Source organism: Pteropus vampyrus, unplaced genomic scaffold (assembly GCF_000151845.1).
Source record: "Pteropus vampyrus isolate Shadow unplaced genomic scaffold, Pvam_2.0 Scaffold4, whole genome shotgun sequence".
Lineage (NCBI taxonomy): Eukaryota > Metazoa > Chordata > Mammalia > Chiroptera > Pteropodidae > Pteropus > Pteropus vampyrus.
In genome coordinates, this window is record NW_011888785.1 from 5,158,143 (window position 1) to 5,176,705 (window position 18,563).

Sequence of the window (18,563 nt, forward strand, 5' to 3'; positions counted from 1 at the left end):
TTACAGTCAAAAGAAACATAATCAAAACCAGACTTGAAATATATTGTATTTGATTTCTGAGGTAACTCCAAATGTTAATATTATTCTTGACTTCTGCTTCAATATAACCGTTGATTTTATTTGGGGTAATTCTTTTTTTTTCCTATTGTGGATGTTATAGGCTGAAAGGAATGTATGGATTTAAAGAAAACTATCAGATTGGCTAATGTAAAGAATAGTCATTCTCTAGGAAAAAAACAGAAGGTTCAACCTATAAAATCTAAATATCAACGTTTAGGAGGTTTTTTGTTGTTGACGATGATGATGATGTTGTTATCCATGTTTGATCTTTAATAAAAAAAATTACCGTAATTCAGAGTATTTTTTGTGAATTAGTGGCTGGCCTCAGTTAATGGCCTCAGCTTCACTTTATTCCATCACCCCAGAACATTCTCCATGCTCCCTTCTTATTACTTAAATGTGTTCTTTTGTATATATTTATGGATCTTTCAGAGATAGCGATCTTATTCCTGGGGAGAAGTAATTGGTCATATTTAAATAGTTTGAAGAGGAAGTTTGCACAATAAAATAAATGTGGAGAAATTCTTGCACAATTCTTCCAATCACTCCTGCTGTTTGGGCATCCTGCTTCATCATCAGTGTACTAATAATACGTAAAATGGAGATCATATAAGCAATCCCATAGCCTGATTTTGGTGCATAGCTAAGAGTAAGGAGAAGAAGTAGCTTAGGAAGGATCTCACAGGGTAAAGACTAATGCCTGGATTTTGACTCAAGAAAATTAGACAATGTGCATTATGGCATTTTGATTAATTGTTACCAAGGGTGACTGGGTAGTTCTTATTAGGATCATTAGAAATCAAGAGTTTTATTGGACTAATTTTTGGTTATTTATTGGGAATGTGTGGTATTACTTGAAAGTAAATAATAAACTCAATAAACTCTTATTACTGCTTATTATGACTTAGTTGTCTCTTCAGTTTTAAGGAGAATTGCAGTTACATTTTTTATATCTGATAAAATTAAAAGACTAAGAAGGTAAGTCAGCAATAATGTTTAGAATTTAACAAATATCGGGTGAAGTTCATCATATGCTAGATCACATTGCCTCAGAGAGAAATTATTCTTTAATAATGTTTTTATTTCTCCTTTTCCATTTCTTAAACTATATAAACAATGAGATCATTTAATACAATACATACAACATGCAGTATACCCAAATGCCAGAAGAAATTTCTGATTTATTCAATATTTAGCTTACATAGCCCCATCCCTATAAATGACCCAGATTTGTGAGTGTTAAATAAATAAAAAGTCATGGAAACAAAACTTTTTACTCCCACTCCTGTCTTAACATAACATGTTTTAAGCTGGGTTAGCTAAATTCTATCAGTGAACAACTGCTACATTCAATTTGAATTATTTAACTGTCTAAAATATTTATATTTACTTTCTCCGTATTATTAACTCAGTTGAATGAAAATATTGATTCAGTTTTAATTGTTTTTCCTCTTTGTGTTTTATTTCTTCAGATTTTTTTTTCCATCTGTTTTACTTTCTGGGGAATAAGAAGCATGAAACAACTTGCCTCTGGCCTTTGGAAATAAGTTTGTATGCATTTCTCTTGCTTTAATTAGTTGTCTACAGCCACAGTATATTGCTACTGACTATAAAAAACAATTATATAATAATTATATAAACCATTTATTTAATGAAAGGTAAATATACCTATTTATTCTCGATTGACTTCTACATTTATTATTTTCTATTAAAATTAAAGTCAGTTGCAGTCACTTTCCTTTATTGCTATGACTGAGAACAAATTATTTCAAATAAATGATGTTCTATCCACTGATAGCATCTAAGCCAATGAGAATAAAAGGGAGAAAACTTTAAAATAATAAAAAGAATGATTCCATTTGTATCAATTTGACAATATTTCCTTTGCTGTTTGCTAAAATAGTATTTATGTTATGTGCTATTGAGTTGGCTTCAACTCCTATCCACCATGTCCTGTCCTCAACAGCCCTGCTCAGCTCCTGTAGACTCGTGCCTATGACTTCTTGTACAGAGTCAATCTGTCTCAGATTTGGTCTTCTTTTCCTGCTGCCTTCTATTTTTCCCCAAAGCACTATCTTTTCCAAAGAACCCTGCCTTCTCATGACGTGCTCAAAGTAGAACAGCTTCGGTTCTGTCATTTTTGCCTCCAGAGATGTTTCAGGCTTAATTTGCTCTAGGACCCACTTGTTCATATTTCTGTCAGCCCAGGGTATCTATAGAGCTCTCCTCTGGCCTCATATTTCAAAAGGATCATTGTCTTTCCTATCAGCCTTCTTCACTGTCTAACTTTCACATTCACACACAGTAATTGGTAATAATAGGGTGTGGATGATCTTAGCTTTGGTCTGTCACGACACATCTTTGCTCTCGTTTATCTTTTCTAATTCTTCCATTGCTATCCTGAGTCTCAACCTTCTCTTGGTTTCTTGGCTGCAGTTTCCATTTGAATTGATGACTGAAACAAAGCAAGCAAAATCTTTAACAATATTGATGTTTTCATTGTCTATTTTAAAGTCGTATATTTTTTCCATAGTCATGATTTTTGTCATCTTAATGGTTAAATGCGATTTTGCCTTGGCACTTTCTTCTTTCATCAGAAGGCATTTCAGATCATACTACTTTCTGCCAGCAAGATGGTGTTATCTGCAAATCTTGTTATTGATATTTCTTCCATCAATTTTCACTCCTCCTTCCTCTGAATCTATCCCAGTTTTTCATGTAATATGTTCTAAGTACAGATTAAACAAATAGGGAGATAAAATGCACCGTAGTCTGACATCTTTGCTATATGACACCATTCCGCTAAAAATGTGCTTAGATACATGTCATCATAAAAAAAAATGCATTACATTAGTTGCTCGACCAAGATTATATTTACCTTAAAAAAACCACATAACCTAAGGAGCTGCATTACAGAAAAAGACATTGCTGAAATGAAAATGAATAGAATTTGTCAGAATTAGTTTATTCAACAGATTAATTTGTGATACATATGTCTAATATGTTTGGTCAATTTGTTTTGGCAGATTGAGGATCATGCAGTGATTCTGTGTTATTTTAAATTGTCACTATAATGTTAATAAAAAGCTCTAAATAAAATCGCCCCAGGCATTGCGTGTATATTATTCATTGGGGTTATAAAAATCTTCCAAGTGTTTTATTATGAGGGAACTGACAGGGATAAGCAGAATAAGGTTCAAAGGGGGAAAGACTGAAAATGGTTGAATTTTTTTTCTTCCCTTCTTTCACTATTTCTTAGATTTAAAGTTATAATTTAAGTGATCAAAGTTACAAGCACTAAATCAATTAATGTTGTCCCTCATTGAGCTTTGCCTTTATTCGTTGCCAGATTAAAAACACCAATTAGTTGGTTAACTTCATTTTAAACATTTTATTTAATCTTCGAACAGGGGAAAAAATGTAGAACTATTAAAAGAATCAGACTGCAGGTTTCTGTGTAGACTCATGACACAGAATTGAAGCACATTTATTTTTCAAACTGGAAATGCAGAGGAAGATTAAATTTTGCATATTGGAACAATTAACAAATTATCTCTCAAGCGTCAGAAGTAGGGACTTGGCTTTGCTTCTTTCATCTTTTTATACTTCTTAATTTAACACAGAATAGAGAGGATACTTAAGCCCATAACAAATATTAAACCCTACTTTTGTTCGTACCAATAGTTTTTGCTTGACTTCACATACACAGAATCACATTAAAGTGAGGGGGCCCTCTGCTTGCTTGAAACAGCTAAGTTTTTAGCCTAAAACTTCTGAATACTCATTTTCTACATCCTAAAGACTCTTTAGTCTATAGCTTACATCCTTCAGAAATGGCAGAGAGAAGTTTCACAAATCTTTAAAGTAGGTTTTTAGAATGAACTATATCAGAATAGTTTAATGGTTTCCCCATGTCATGTATAAATATGTATAAATACTTAAGAATATGTGAATTTATAGGCATGGCCTCAGAATGAGCTTAATAATGGAAATGAAGAATTCAAAAATGATGAAAGATACTTTTATGGTAAGGTTCAATTTTCCTTAAGTAAACTCAAATTTATCTATTCTCTTTTTTCTCTCTCAGATACCTTTGCTGGCTATAAATGGTTTTCTTTTAGAAATGTAGACATTTTCAAGTTACAGATTTTCAAGCCTTTGAAAGTGGAAGTGATTCCCAAATAAGTCGTGTTCCCAGGTTCTGTGTGTTAACCAGGGCATTTTATTCTTCACCTTCAACCTTGCTAATTTTCCAGTCCAGTTTTCTCTTGCCAAGCACTAATAGTTGATGACAGATCATATAACTATTATTAATGTTGTAAATTGATCTTGAGTGATGCCATGTAATTTATGCTTACTCTTGACTGGAAGCACTTTAACTCTCTCATTCTTTCAAGAGGAAAAGCATTAAAAATGACTCATGAATTACTCACCACTTCTAATGGAGAGATGCAAACTGACTTTGCAAATAACTATGAAGATCCTCAGGTTTGTTAATCTACCATAAGGAAGGACAGAGAGAGGGAAGGAACATTTATTTATTGAGTAGTACTCAATTAGCATTATTTCATTTAGTTTCTAAAATGCTAGGAATTAAGTACTGCTAATATTTTACAGAAGAGAATTCTGAGGCTGACAGGGCTAAAAAAACTTGCTTAGGACTATGATACATAGCTGGTGGCTAAAATAAAAATTTTAACTCTGAAGTTTGACATCAAAGTTTCTCCATTCCATAATGTTAGATATTCAAGGCAAATCTTTAAAAGTATGTAGGCTCAGAAATGTAAGTTTGGGGTACTTCCTATTCAATATGATGCTCCAAAGTACAAAATAAAGTTTAGAGGATAAGTGCTTTAGTTATAGGATGGATTGGTTCACTAGGTGAATGAGTACAGAACTTCTAAACTTTCTAAGAATGATAAGGCTCTAGTTTTATTTATAGAACTGTCATATGTCTAAAATCTCATTCCTATACTTGATTTGTTAGAATTGCCTATTACTTTAGATCTATTTGTTGGGTCATTTACTTCCCTTTAATCTGTTCTTTCTAATTATTTTTATTCGACTTATTCTCATCATCTCATGGACATGATATTCAGCAATGTGTGGATCTTTAATTGTGTACCTGAAATTCAGTTAATCACCAAAGTATATGAACCCTTGTTAAATTTAGCACTGCTAGTTTACATTATTGTTTATTAGAGATTCTCAAATTTCACTTTATTGGTAGTATACAATTCAATCATTCAGTGTAGAATCTTTGATTTGAGTGAAAATCTTTCTAAGGTATACATGATGATGGACAGAAATGTGATTTATCAGGGAGAACAAAATTAGTTAGAAAATGAGCTCCCTTTTTTATGCTGCTTTCTCTATTGTTTTTTCATATTTGTAGCTTCCAGAATTCCAAGAAAAGACCAAAAACACAGAGGCTAGTTTGCCTTTCAGAATCTTAAAATATTTTTGATGCCATGACTTTCAGTAGCACTATGGAAGCAAGTAGCTCCATTTTTTAAATTTAACAGAAAATGTTCTATCTATTGTTAAAGTAGTTTTTCAAGTCTCCAGTCTGCCACCCTTTCTTCTCAATAAAGTAACAAATTAAACTCCTCTCTTCCCAAAGATTTTATTAGAGAAAGGTATTAGCCAAAGAAACAAATAAGCAAGCAAGCATTGATTTTCTTTTGTGGGTTGTGTCTTCCTTTGGAATTTCAGTCAAAATTTTTAACCATTCCAAAAATCTCAGTATCCATCAATCATAAATTCATTCCTTGGGTGTCTTCTCCCTTCGTTTTAGCAGCAATGTATCCACAATTCTAACTTGTGTGTTTACATTACAGAAAACAAGAGAAGCAGATTTTACCTTTACTCATCGGGATTATCTGTGGATCTATTTAAAAATGTAAATTCCTGGTAGGAACATTGGAATTCTAATTTAGTAAGAGCACAAGCCTCAAAACCCAGCCTGGTCATTGGTTGTCTCAAGTTCTTCATCAAAAAAAAAATGTGAGGAGGTGGGAGGGGGAAAATAAAAAAAAGTAAAATGTTAAAAAAAATATGTATCTATAGTATGAAAAATAAATAAATATACTGGCATTTTAAAAAAAAAATATGAGCACTGGACCTGACCCTGTCTTCGGCCCCTTATAACTCTGACCTTCCAATGAGCAGTTTATCCAAATTATTTCTATATTTTAAAGTAGTATAACTATATTTCTTTTAATACTATGATCAAATTTGGACTCAGATGAATAATGAATTCATGAGATTTTCTTTCAGAGTATGTTCTTTAGAATCAAGTCAATGAGGACAAACTTAGGAAGAAGACAAGGGAGCTATTAAGGTATAGTACCCAAAATAAAATCTCCCTCATTCATTTAAGAATCCTAGAACTACTCACAAGTTCTAATTCTTATTTCTTAAACATGCTTCCCTTTCTATTATCTTGTCTTTGCCCTCCGTGTTTTATTCTATTCCTTCCATTCCTCCTCCCTCCCTTATCTTTCCTACTACAGTTAAGTTAAAGCAGTTTTACACGAATTGTGGTCTACCTTCACTTCTGTGTGCTTATTACAGCTGCCACATTTCGATTTACTAGTTGATAAATTACTTCTTTGGCCTTCTTCTCACTCTTTTGGAGTGAAAAATCTCAGCTGGTTCCTTAATAAATATTTCCTCTGAAACTGAAAGCAAACAAAGCAACAGCTGTTCGCTGCACACACAGCCCTTGGAAACCCTGAGTACAGGTACCACATAAACAGCTTGGGAAATCCAGGTCATCAGATACGTGTGAGGTCCTGTGGAGAAGCAGGGAAAGTCCCAGAACACAAGAGGAACTGGCTGACTGTATCAGGAAAACATTCAGGTTTTAAATGTATTATTAATTATGAATGGTAAACAACACTTATTTAAGGAACTATTATAGTTTTCTTTTTTCCAGAAATATAAAGTATCAGCTTAAAAAATGCAACAAGAAATAGCCTTTCTGTCCTTACCTCTCTGTACGAGAATATATGAGAAGCAAAGATCAAATATAAAAGTTAACTTTATTTGGGTGTTTTGATCATTGAAAGTCATTGTCACATCTCTGTATCCTCAGGAGACTAGAGTGGGAAGTGCTGTAGGTGCTGCTGAGAGCAGAGAAGGTTGCCCCTTAACGTTTTATTGGCTGACAAATTCAGCCAGCAGTGATGCAGCACAAAGTTGAGCTTCCCTCCAGCTCTCTGATGGAATAAAGGCTTTGAAAATTTTACAAAATGAGAACTTATTTTCAAAAAACAAATCCTAAAGAAATGACATTATCAGTTGTCATCTTTTCTCTTTTAGGAGGTCTTGTAAACCCCTATTTGTAAATCCCTTTAATAATGCAGGTCATTTTCCTCATGGCAGTTCTTACTACTCCCCTAATTCCTTGGAGAATTTCGCTGGTGGCTCACTGTAATTTTCTCCAGTACTCCTCTTGCCATAATTCTCAGTAATTCAATATCCGCATAAATGATCCTTCTAGTATCCTGGCATCTCAGTTCCTTGACTTCCTTGCCCCAGTGATTGCACCTTACGTAAGACGTGTGTCATTACCAATAGCTGCAATTCTGCCATAGTCTCAACTTCAAACATCCTGCTGCCTTAAAATAGACTCGTGGACATGGACAGTAGACTTGTGGTTGCTGGAGGGTGTGTGAGAGGGGGGAGGTATTTGGGGTAAAAGGGGTCAAATATGTGGTGACTGTTGAATTGTACACTTGAAACTTATTGGATTTTGTTAATCAATGACACCATAATAATTTTATTTTTCAAAAATCCTGCTCTCTTACCTTTTTATCTTCTCTTTCCAGCTGAATACTTTTGATATTCCACCACCAACATTTGCCCTACCTACTGAGACAGTTCTACTACTTTTTCCATTGTCTCTTCCTTCCTTGTGTATTTATTTGCTTTCTCGGTTATTTGAATTTCACCATCAATCATTATAATAGCTCTTTTTGTGTTATTGACTCACAAAGAGGATTAAATCCAACTGTAGATTCCCTCTATGTCTGCACTCTTGTAGCTGAAGGTATGTAGAGAAAAACACGCCACCATGAAATTGCTCTCTTCTATTCATGATTACATACCTCAAGTGAGTTCTTGATTCCATCCAGCCATCACGTGACACTTTCCAGTCCTATTCATTCTCACGCTCTTTGACAACTGTTTCAGAGTCTTCAGATTTTCAACATGTCTTCAATCTTGGTTGATGACCTAGTTCCTTATTTTATTGAAAACAAAAAAAATAGAAACTATCAAGGAGAACTTTACCTAACACTATCATCCAAACCAATTCCTATTCATAAGCTGTTCCTGCTCTTAAAAAGGGCTAACCTCTGTGTCTGCATCCCAGTTACCATTCACCCTAGCTTACTCAGATATAGCTTCAGTTAGTCTCAGTTTTCTTCTGTCTACTGGATCATTCCCGTCAATATACAAAAGTACTGCTATTTTCCCTTAACTCGAAAAAAAGCTTTTACTTCATTTCTTCTTTGCTACCAGCTAACCTTACTTACTGCTATTACTTTACTTTAAATGTCCTTCAAAGAGTTGTCCATAATCACTGTTTCCAATCTTCTCTTTCCATTGTCCCTTGGACACACAGGAATTGCCCCCACTCCCATTGCTCTGCTGAAATTGTTCTTACAAAAGTCAGCACAAAGCCCATGTTGTTAAGTCCGATGGCCGGTTCATGGCCATTATTTTACTTGACTTCTCAGCAGCATTTGACATTGTTAACATACCATCTTCCTTAAAATACTTTCTTTTCTCAGTTTATAAGACAGCTTACTCATCCAATTTTTCTCTGAACTCATGGGCCCCTCCTGATGGATTTTTCTTATTTCCCCTTTCCCTAATCCTTCCGGTGTTCAGGTTAGAACTCAGTCCTTGAATATTCTTAATTGTCTATACTCACCCTCTAGATGTCATCAACCAGTCTCACAGTACTAACACCACCTGTAGGCTGAAAACCCCAAATGTGTATCTTTGGCCCATAATTCTCCCCTTAATTACAACCTTGTATGCTATTAACATTACTTCTTCAATTATGGTAATAATAAAAAACAACAACAACAACAACAACCTTACATAATGCTTACTATGTGCCACACACTATTCTTTGTATTTTACATGTATTAACTCCTTTAATCCTCACAACAACTTATGAGGTAGATAGTATTATCCTCACTTTTCAGCTAGGAAAACTGAACAGAAGAAAGATTAAGCAATTTATAGGTCACAAAACCAGTAATGGCACTACCGGGATTTGAATCTGAGCATTCTGTTTCCAGAATCTATACTGTCATCCCTTATAACTATGCTACACACCCTCTCAAATTAGACAATAAGGAATCTTCTTTATCTCTCATGCCCTACTCAACAAACCTCCAGCAATATGTGTTGAATGACCCTCAAAATATATTCATAACTTCATCGCATATTATATCTCTTCCACTTGTACCACTTTGGTTCGAGCCATTATGATTTCTTCTTACTATTATACTTCCTAATTTGTCTTGCCTTTTCTAACTTGCTTCCCTTTAGTCTATTTTCAGTATATCACCAGAATAATTCTGCTAAAGTATACCAATGTCATTCTTCTTCTTAAAACTCTCCAGTGGCTACTCGTTTCACACAGAGTAAAACTCAACCCCATACTATGACATGTAAGATCCTACATTGTCTTGCCTGTTCATGTTACTTCTCTGAATTCATCTCCTCCTGCCCTCACCTGTCATCCACTTCTCTCCAGTCACATTGGAGACCTCACCTTTCAGGTGTCCCTGACCTTGCCTTGAGAATTTATTCTCACTGTTTTATATGCCTGGAATGTCTTTCTCCAGATGTTTGTGTTGCAGGTTGAAATTATGTCCTCCCAGATTTATATTTATATCAAGTCCTAACCCCTTCTCACCCACTTAAAAATGTGACCTTATTTGGAAATAGGATTGTTGCAAATATAATTAGTTAAGATGAGGTTATAATGGAGTAGGGTGGGCCATAACCCAGTATGACTGGTATCCTTACAAAACGTGGAAATTTGGACAAACACACATAGACGGGGAGAATGTCATATTAACATGAAGGCAGAAAATGGGGTAATGTGTCTACCAAAGAACAAAATCTTACTATAAGTAAGTGCTAAAGATTGCCAGAAAACTAACAGAAACTAGAAGGGAAGCATGGAACATACTCTCCCTCACAGCTCTCAGAAGAAACCAACCTTGCTGACACCTTCGCCTTGGACTTCGAGCCATCAGAACTCTGAGACAATAAATTTCTGTTTAAGCCACCCAGCGTGTGGGGCATTATTACAGTAGCCAAACTAATACCATTTGTATTTGATCTCCCACCTCGACAGGTCTTTAATCAAATGCCATCTTCTCAATGTAATCTTCTCTCACTAAAATTCAAGACACACATACCAAAATAATTTTCTTTATTTTTCTCTTTATTATGTAATATGCTTTAATTTCACATATTTTTCTTGTTTATTTTGTTTTTTTTCTACTAAGTGTTCATGAGAGCATGAATTAGTTTTTTGTTTGTTTGTTTCCCCAGCAATTGGAATAACGACTGGCACATAGGAAGTGCTCAATAAATATTTGTTACTTGGATAAATTCATAAACTTTCTAGTTATTTAAGAGTAAATATATATAAGCAAAGAAAAAACTGACATTTTTCAGTCTCAGTTTTGAAAGACTCCCACCACAATAGTTACCAACTAATTGTAAATTCCAAAGATTATAGAAAATCATGAAGGACCGGCCTTGTCTAAACTTATTGCTAAGACTCTTGATTCATCAACACAAAAGTAGAAGAAGAGTTTAGAATGAAGAGAGAATTTCCGGAGAGCTTGGTGATGTGAAGATTCCACTTGCTGTTCCTTCCACAAGAGAAAAATCAGTGGCAATTCTTTCTCTTTCTTTCTTTCAAACTTGGTAAGTGGAGCTTCAAAGAGTCCAAGAAAGAGCTTAGTAGTCATCTTCTACAGTTTATAGCTTCAGTGGACTTCTGTTTGACCCAAACCTGTCTGGCCGAGTGTCCAACAGCTGCATTTGGAAAGTAATCATGTTCTAGAAGTGGGTTTCATTTGCAAGTATTCCCATGGACTAGAAGGAGGAAGTGAGTGCGAGAACATAAGACACCTGGGAAGACAAGATGTCGGCTGAGAGATGCTGGAGATGTACAGCTAGATGCTGGTGTGAAGGTGGAGCCAGAAGCAGCAGCTAGGGAGGCATCATCCTTGTCAGGAATTTACCTGAGAGTTCCCACTGGGTAATTATCCCTAAACACCTCCAAGGCAGGGAGAAGGCAGTATGAAATCAATGGTGACCGGGAAAGTTCTTTCCTTACCCTTCTCCTCCCCTCTGCTTCGACCATGACTAAACTCTGGGCTTTTAGGAGAGAGCGAAGATGTGACAAAGTAAAACCAAAACTGAACCCCCAAAACCCCTTTACACAACACATGCACACACATGCACATTCACTGTACTGCACGCTTCTCCCCTACAGTAGGACAAATTGGGAGGGAAGATGGAGCATCAGAGAGGGAGAAACTCAAACTCCAATGAAGTTCACAATTGTTTTTTTAAACATAGACATTGGAATATTAATTGTTGAACTGATAACATTTTTATGACTAAGTGTGACTGAAGGAGTTATTTGTCTAAGAGTACTCAGGTAAATTATTATTTGCCCAAGATGCCATTCAAGGGCAAAGAAATAGCTGGCTGTGCAGAGAGAATGGAAGGAAGGGAGTGGAGAAAATGAAAGCAGTTGTTTTCTTCTGATATTTTGGAGTCCTGCCTTTTCAGCATGCTGGTCCCATATTCCACTGTGCAAACAGAGAAGAATATATCTTCATGAGAACTATTTGAAAATTATAGGATGCAATCTATATGCTTTATGTAGAATAAACCACAGTTACTCTCATTTTCCAAGGATGCATTCATAACTCTTATTTTAAAACTAAAATTTAAACTATATTATATTTTGTTACATAGAATAACTATCTTGAGACTTCTGGAAGATGGTATAAGAAGAGTACTTACTTTTTAAAAGTAAAAAAAAAAACAACACTTTATACACCACTTTCTATAACTTGCAGTGTGGGAAAGGTGAATAGGTCTAAAGTTATTTTCTTCTCTGTTTCAGCATTTTTGAAAGGCATGAAAGGAAATAAGATCAATCCAGAAATTCATTATTTTTCTCCAATTTTTCTTTTTCCCATATGAGCAGAGCCTGGACGAGTACAGACACATCAGGGAACATTTCCACTGTGTGGGAGAAACATCTGCAACGAACTCCGCGGACCACCAGAAGCGGAGTGAGAAAGAAGCATGAGGGGGCGGAGGCGGCAGACAATAAAAGGAAAACTAGAAGCTAGTTAGGCCCAAACATCCAACTGAATTGCGTAACCTTCAGGTTGCCTTTGACGTTATATAAGAAGTTTAAGAGCCATAACGTTCATATGAGAAACGTCTTTTTACAAATGGTGATGAACTAGAGCTCAGAGCATACACTTCAAATTACCCACCCCCTCTTCCAAGGGTATGGAAAACGTTAGCATTCTACTTTGCACATTACCCTCTGAGCCTAAGCTGGGTGGTTTTCATGGGATTCTTCCTACTCATCTTTCGCAGCCATTTACTAAAATGGCCATGCGAAAGCCCAGGAGCTACAAGCCTCCTCTCAAACCAAAGAGAAGAGCAGTGAAGATAGAGATGAATTCAGAGTGAATTCATTGTAAAACAGCAGGGGCAAAAAAGAGCTCTGAAATGCAAATGATTATCATTAGAAAGTAATATGCAACTACTGAAGAAACATTTGAAAGAATAATGTGGTCTAGCAAAATAATCCTGCAATCTGCATTCAATCAAAACTGACCAAAAATGCTTGCAATGGTCCTCTGTATTGTTGGAAGCCAAATGCTTTCCGGAACTCGTAAAGCAACTTTTACCAAGTGGCACATTACCAACAGAATATTGGTAAAACAATAACCAGCCTTTTCCAATGAAAGGAACTCTCCGACTGTAATGACCAAGGTGTTGAGAATGACAAGAATATCGATACACCTGTAAATGCTCACAGGTGAGTTTTATGGGTTGGTTTGTTTTAGTATACAGCAATATGACCTGACATCTTGCCCACCAAGTAGCTTATGTGTGAGGACGTTTAAAATTCAATATAGTTTTGGAAAATCATATTGGGCGGGGCTACACTTGGAAGATGGACATACCACAAACTGTTGGAATCTGCTTAATTAATTTTGCTTCTGGGCCAATTTCATAATTTAATTAATTAATTTTGCTTCTGGGCCAATTTCATAATTCTCTTCAGTGCAGTATTACTGAAATTCTATTAACCGTATTCTCATAGAAAACAAGACACATTCTTTATAGGTTGTGGGTTTTGCTATTCATCTTTGGTTCAGAGCCGTAGTGAGTAAGATTTTAGAGCTCTAAACTTAAAAAAAAAAAAAAAAATCCCTGGCTAGATTTGATTTCAGACAAATCATCTATTTTCACCCCTCACAGTTCACATCTGGCATCCATGAGAAGGGCAGCCTCTTTGAGATGCAGACTGGCGGTTTTAAGGCAGAAGCCTCACTGTTTTCCATGGCAGAACTACTTACCCTAGGGCCATATATCATATATGGCCAAAGTGCATGGTTTAGGACAGTGGTCCCCAACACCTAGGCTGCAGACCAGTATGGGTTTGTGGCCTGTTAGGAACTGGGCTGCACAGTAGGACATGAGCAGCTGGTGAGCAAGCAAAACTTCATCTGTATTTGCAGCCGCTCCCCAGCACTAGCTTCACTGCCTCAGCTCCACCTCACATCATCAGGCATTAGATTCTCACAGAAGCACCAGTCTCTGGTGCCAAAAAGGTTGGGACTGCTGGTTTAGGAGATGTCTAGCATACTCAGAAAGCCTAGGGCTCATTCATTCACCTACGAGAAACAGAAATATATTCATGATTAGCTTTTTCAACAAAATGCTATGAAGTTAGAAGAAAGTTGAGACCGAATGTTTACCAGCCAAAAGACAGGCAAACTGAAGAACTTAGATTTTCTTTAAATATATTTAAATTACATATCACACCTTTTACTTTATATTTATTTTTCTGAAGGAAAACCTGATAAAATCACTTAAAATGAATATTCAACCAAAATGGTACACTGAAGAATAATAGTAAATAAGATGATGGATGACCTCTTTAGAGTCATTCTGAAAGATGATAAAGTAGGTTGCATGAATTTTAATCATGTAAAAAAATTTTTCCTTTATATTCCAGATGAAGTTTAAAAGAATAGATTTTTATTTTATTATTAGTGCCAGTATTACATAATGTAAAATGTGCTCAAACAATAAAATGGTTCATTTATAGCTCTCATGATCCCCTTAATCTTTCTTCCTTCTCTCTTGTTTTCTTTCTTTCTTTCCTTTTTTCCAAAGAGAGATGCCATTCTATTTCTTTTAAAGTTTTAGAAATTCTAATTTAAATGAGCATCCTGGTATTTGAGATACAAAGTAAGTATAGGAAAATTGTCCAAATATTCAGATTAGCAAAAATAGAGAGATTAAATTAAAGATTATTTCCCTCAGACATTATCTTTAATAATTTTTAAGCAACTTATTAAAATATGCTTTCTGTCTGATTAAAATGTGCTTAACAGTAACAACCATGTTATAGAACACTGTACTTGAAAAAGCAGCAGTTATCTAATTTTATGAGTTTAATAAACTGAAATCATTAAAATCCCTCTATTGTCTTTGTTGAGCCCCTCATGATATTAAAGAGAATTGCTTTTATATAGTTTTTACGTGAATATAATTTCTTGATGTCAAAAGGCCTAATTCACTGATCTAATTGCAATTTGGTCCCCAAATATTTCATAGATGCTACAATTCTTGCTTCATGCATTAACTCACTGAATCTTCACATTGGCCCAATTAAGTAATAATCCTCATTTTATAGTTGAGGAAAACAGGCCTTTGAGAAGGTAAGCAACTTGCTGAAAGTCATATGGTAGTTAAAGAGGAAAATTTAAAGGAGAACCAGGAATGTTTAAGTCTAGAATTTGATATGTTATCTCATCTCTTACTGAGCCAAAAGACAAGAACAAAATCTAGAAAAATAAAGGTGTTTAAGTGAGGATGGTATTGATAAAGCAGCTTGTTTTTTTTTTCCCAAGGAAAATAATTCGTCTAAAGCATGAAATTAACATTTTACATATTAGATATTGAGGCATTAGAATATCATGATAGGTAATAAAAAATTGAATACTTGCAAACTTCAAACACCTGGTCTGTTGCCCTCTTACACCCTGCAGAATGGATGGAGACCATGAGGTCTGTTTACTTGGATCTTCTTCCAGCTGTGTGGGTTTTGGATATGAGAAATTTTATTTTCTTTAAAGTCAGGAAAGAACAAAGAAACTATGTAAAGAAGACAGAGTACACAGATAAAGGCCAAACTCTCCCCTATTACTAATTAATATATGCCACCATGATAAAAAATAAATAAATAAAAAGCATATTTGACCTAAAGAAATGCATTTTTTCCAATGTTTTATTAATTTTTATTGTGATAAAATACCCATAAAATTGACCATTTTATCCATTTTATGCGTACAGTTCAGTGTCATCAAGTACATTTACACTGTAAATATCACCATCACCCATCTCTAGATCTTTTCATCTTCCAAAACTATACACCCATTAAACATTCACTCTTCATTCTCCATCCCCTCCAGTCCCTGGAAACCACTATTCTACTTCTTAGAATGCTTTTTAGAAATGGTAGACAATATAACTATGGCTCTTGAATAGATAGCACTTATTGTTATCCTTAGATTTATAAAAGTAGTGTTTCAGAAAACAAGTAGGAAGATGGAAGCGGATAAAGAAAAGCGGAGAGATTGATGGAAACACTAATACCTTCTATTTTACAAAGGAGTCAAGAGATGCTGTTTATAGAAAAAGGGTTAAAAAATGGAGATTTAAGAAAGTCTTCTGAAATAAAAGGGGGAGAGAGAGATATCAACTAATAGACATGAGGCAATTACTGTCCTAGCATAAGAAAAAAAAATCTATAGACAATATCTACATTTTATGAATCAAGAAAATGTGTTATAAAAGAAAATTTAGAGATTGAGATAAATGCCAGTGTAAACAAATCAGAAAACAGGAAGAGGATTTATTTCTGAAGGAATCAAACTGTTGGCGGGCTGCAAAGGCACTGTTTATTTTCATTATTTAGTATCCTTGTTTTCATTATTATATAATCTTTATGCCTTTTGAATTTTGAAGAAAAAAAAGAATATTTTTGACAAATATAGATGCAGTTAACTTAAAGGAAAGTAAAGAACAGTGTGAAGGAGTTTGTGCAAACAAACAAACTACAAGGATCACCTCTTTCTTCTTTATCATTAACTCAGATATTAACTTTTTGGGGGAAGAGGCATATTTCAAATGCATAGAACTCACCTCATTAAAAACAATGCAAGTATGCCTTAAGTTTCTAAGATTTGGACAGGGCAAATGGATTCCTTAAAGGCAAAAGTAATCTAAATCCAACAACAACGGTTTTACATTACTGTTTTTCTCCCGATTTTAAGAATATTAGGTTTGCGTTTATTTTTTAGTATTTATAAAGTGCTTTTATAAATATCTTCACAATGTAATCTGCTAGATAAGTATGAAATATCCAATTGCAAGAGATTAAATGACATATCTTGGTCATATTATCAATCAATGACAAGTAATACGACCATATCGAAACACCTATACTTTTGTTTATGAATCTTTATCATCCTGAAGATTCTATAAGAAGTCTATAATTTCAGTAACATTCAAACTGCTCTCATATTGTGCTTTCTCTTGTTACAAGATAATGTGAATAGCAACACGTGTTCTCTACATTCTTATATTGTACAAAGAATCCTTTCTGATCACTAACAATAAACATTCTTTCACATATTCAGTTCTATCCTGAAAAATTGGCGGGTTACATGCTCAAGGGCAAAACTGAGTCCAGTGCTGATCAGAAAGTCACACATGGTTTATATCTTAGACCAATTGCATTTCAGTCCTCATCATCATGCACAGAAAGGAAGAGGAGCAAAGCCTGAAGATATGAGATAATGGACTTCTTTTCAACGCTTCAACCACTGTAAAGGAAAAGTAAACAAGAAATGTATGAGATTTTTTTTTTCATTTGGCTCTTGATAAATTAAAGCAGTATGAATACTAAACTATAAAAGTAAAATAAGTAAATTCGGCTTAGTGTAATATAGTTAAAGAAAATGGCAGGCACTATGTGAATTTTGTTAGTCATTCTTCTCAGAGCTATCACACTGCTGCTCTCTGTAGATGAAGACACCATTTCTTCCTCATGATCTTAGTTCCGAAGATCTGTGAATCAGTAATATCACCTGCAGACCGTGTTAAAATCTGCCAGGACTCAATGCATACTGAAAACACATACTTAAGTCCAGATTTCAGAATAAATTTTCTTCCCATTTTTGACAAAATTCTAAATTCCATTTCTCCCCAGCCTTTAGCTCTGTATGTTGTTGATGAATTAATTTGAAATTCTGATAACTAATACTCCAAATATGATGTTTTATTTAAGGTAAAGTTTTATGAGAGTGAAAATGGAACGGATGATAAGGACTAGTCATATTATTATTTTAAAATACTGCGTTTGAAAGATTAAAATGCCATGCAAAAATATGTAAACTCCTTTTTTTGAACATAAAATAATTTGTGAATTAACATTAGGAAATGGAAACAAAAGAGGAGGGATTCAGTCTTCTATATAGAAGAGACAGAGAATAATAGAACCACAGAGAAATAAAGGAAATAGGATTATCTAGAAAACAGTCAAATGTTTCCTTATTATTTGCTTCCACTTCAAGCATCATAATCCTTACCTATACTAATTACATGAATTTCTGCCCCCAAAATAATAATCATTATGTACTTTAAAACTATTATATTTTTTGGTCTGCTTAAACTGGTTATATCAATTCTGAGTACATGAAGCTGGAAAGAAGGGGAAAAAATATTCTCCTTTGTACGGTAAGACAGATTAAATGGCTAGTTCTTTTCTTTTTTGATACTGACATCTGTTGGAAAATAGGAGAATATGTGTATGTTTGTTTTTTGAAATCAAATAAAAACTAATTAAATTTAAAACCCCAATTTAAATTAAAAATTAAAGTAAATAACAGATTAACCATTTTAACGGTACCATTCTCTAATTACCTAAAAACACATTTATATTAGTTTTCAATATCTTAGACCTCTTTTAAAACCAGTAGTTACTATTGTAAATATAAGCATACATCCTTTAAAACTCATGCACTCTAGGTAATATGCTCATGATTCAAACTAACAACCAAACACTAAATAGTGAAAAAAAAGAGTAAAGTGTGATTTAAGTTCAAGTGTCCTCTATCAGG

The 18,563-nt window shown here is 34.5% G+C and overlaps 1 protein-coding gene across 1 annotated transcript in view; it reads left to right on the forward strand.

Moving 5' to 3' along the window:
- The window catches only part of AGMO (alkylglycerol monooxygenase), a 307,596-nt gene extending 305,989 nt beyond the window's left edge, over positions 1–1,607 (forward strand). The window contains 1 exon segment of the mRNA XM_011364559.1: positions 1,533–1,607. Coding sequence (XP_011362861.1) covers positions 1,533–1,607 — 75 coding nt within the window.
- Positions 1,608–18,563: the final 16,956 nt, after the last annotated feature.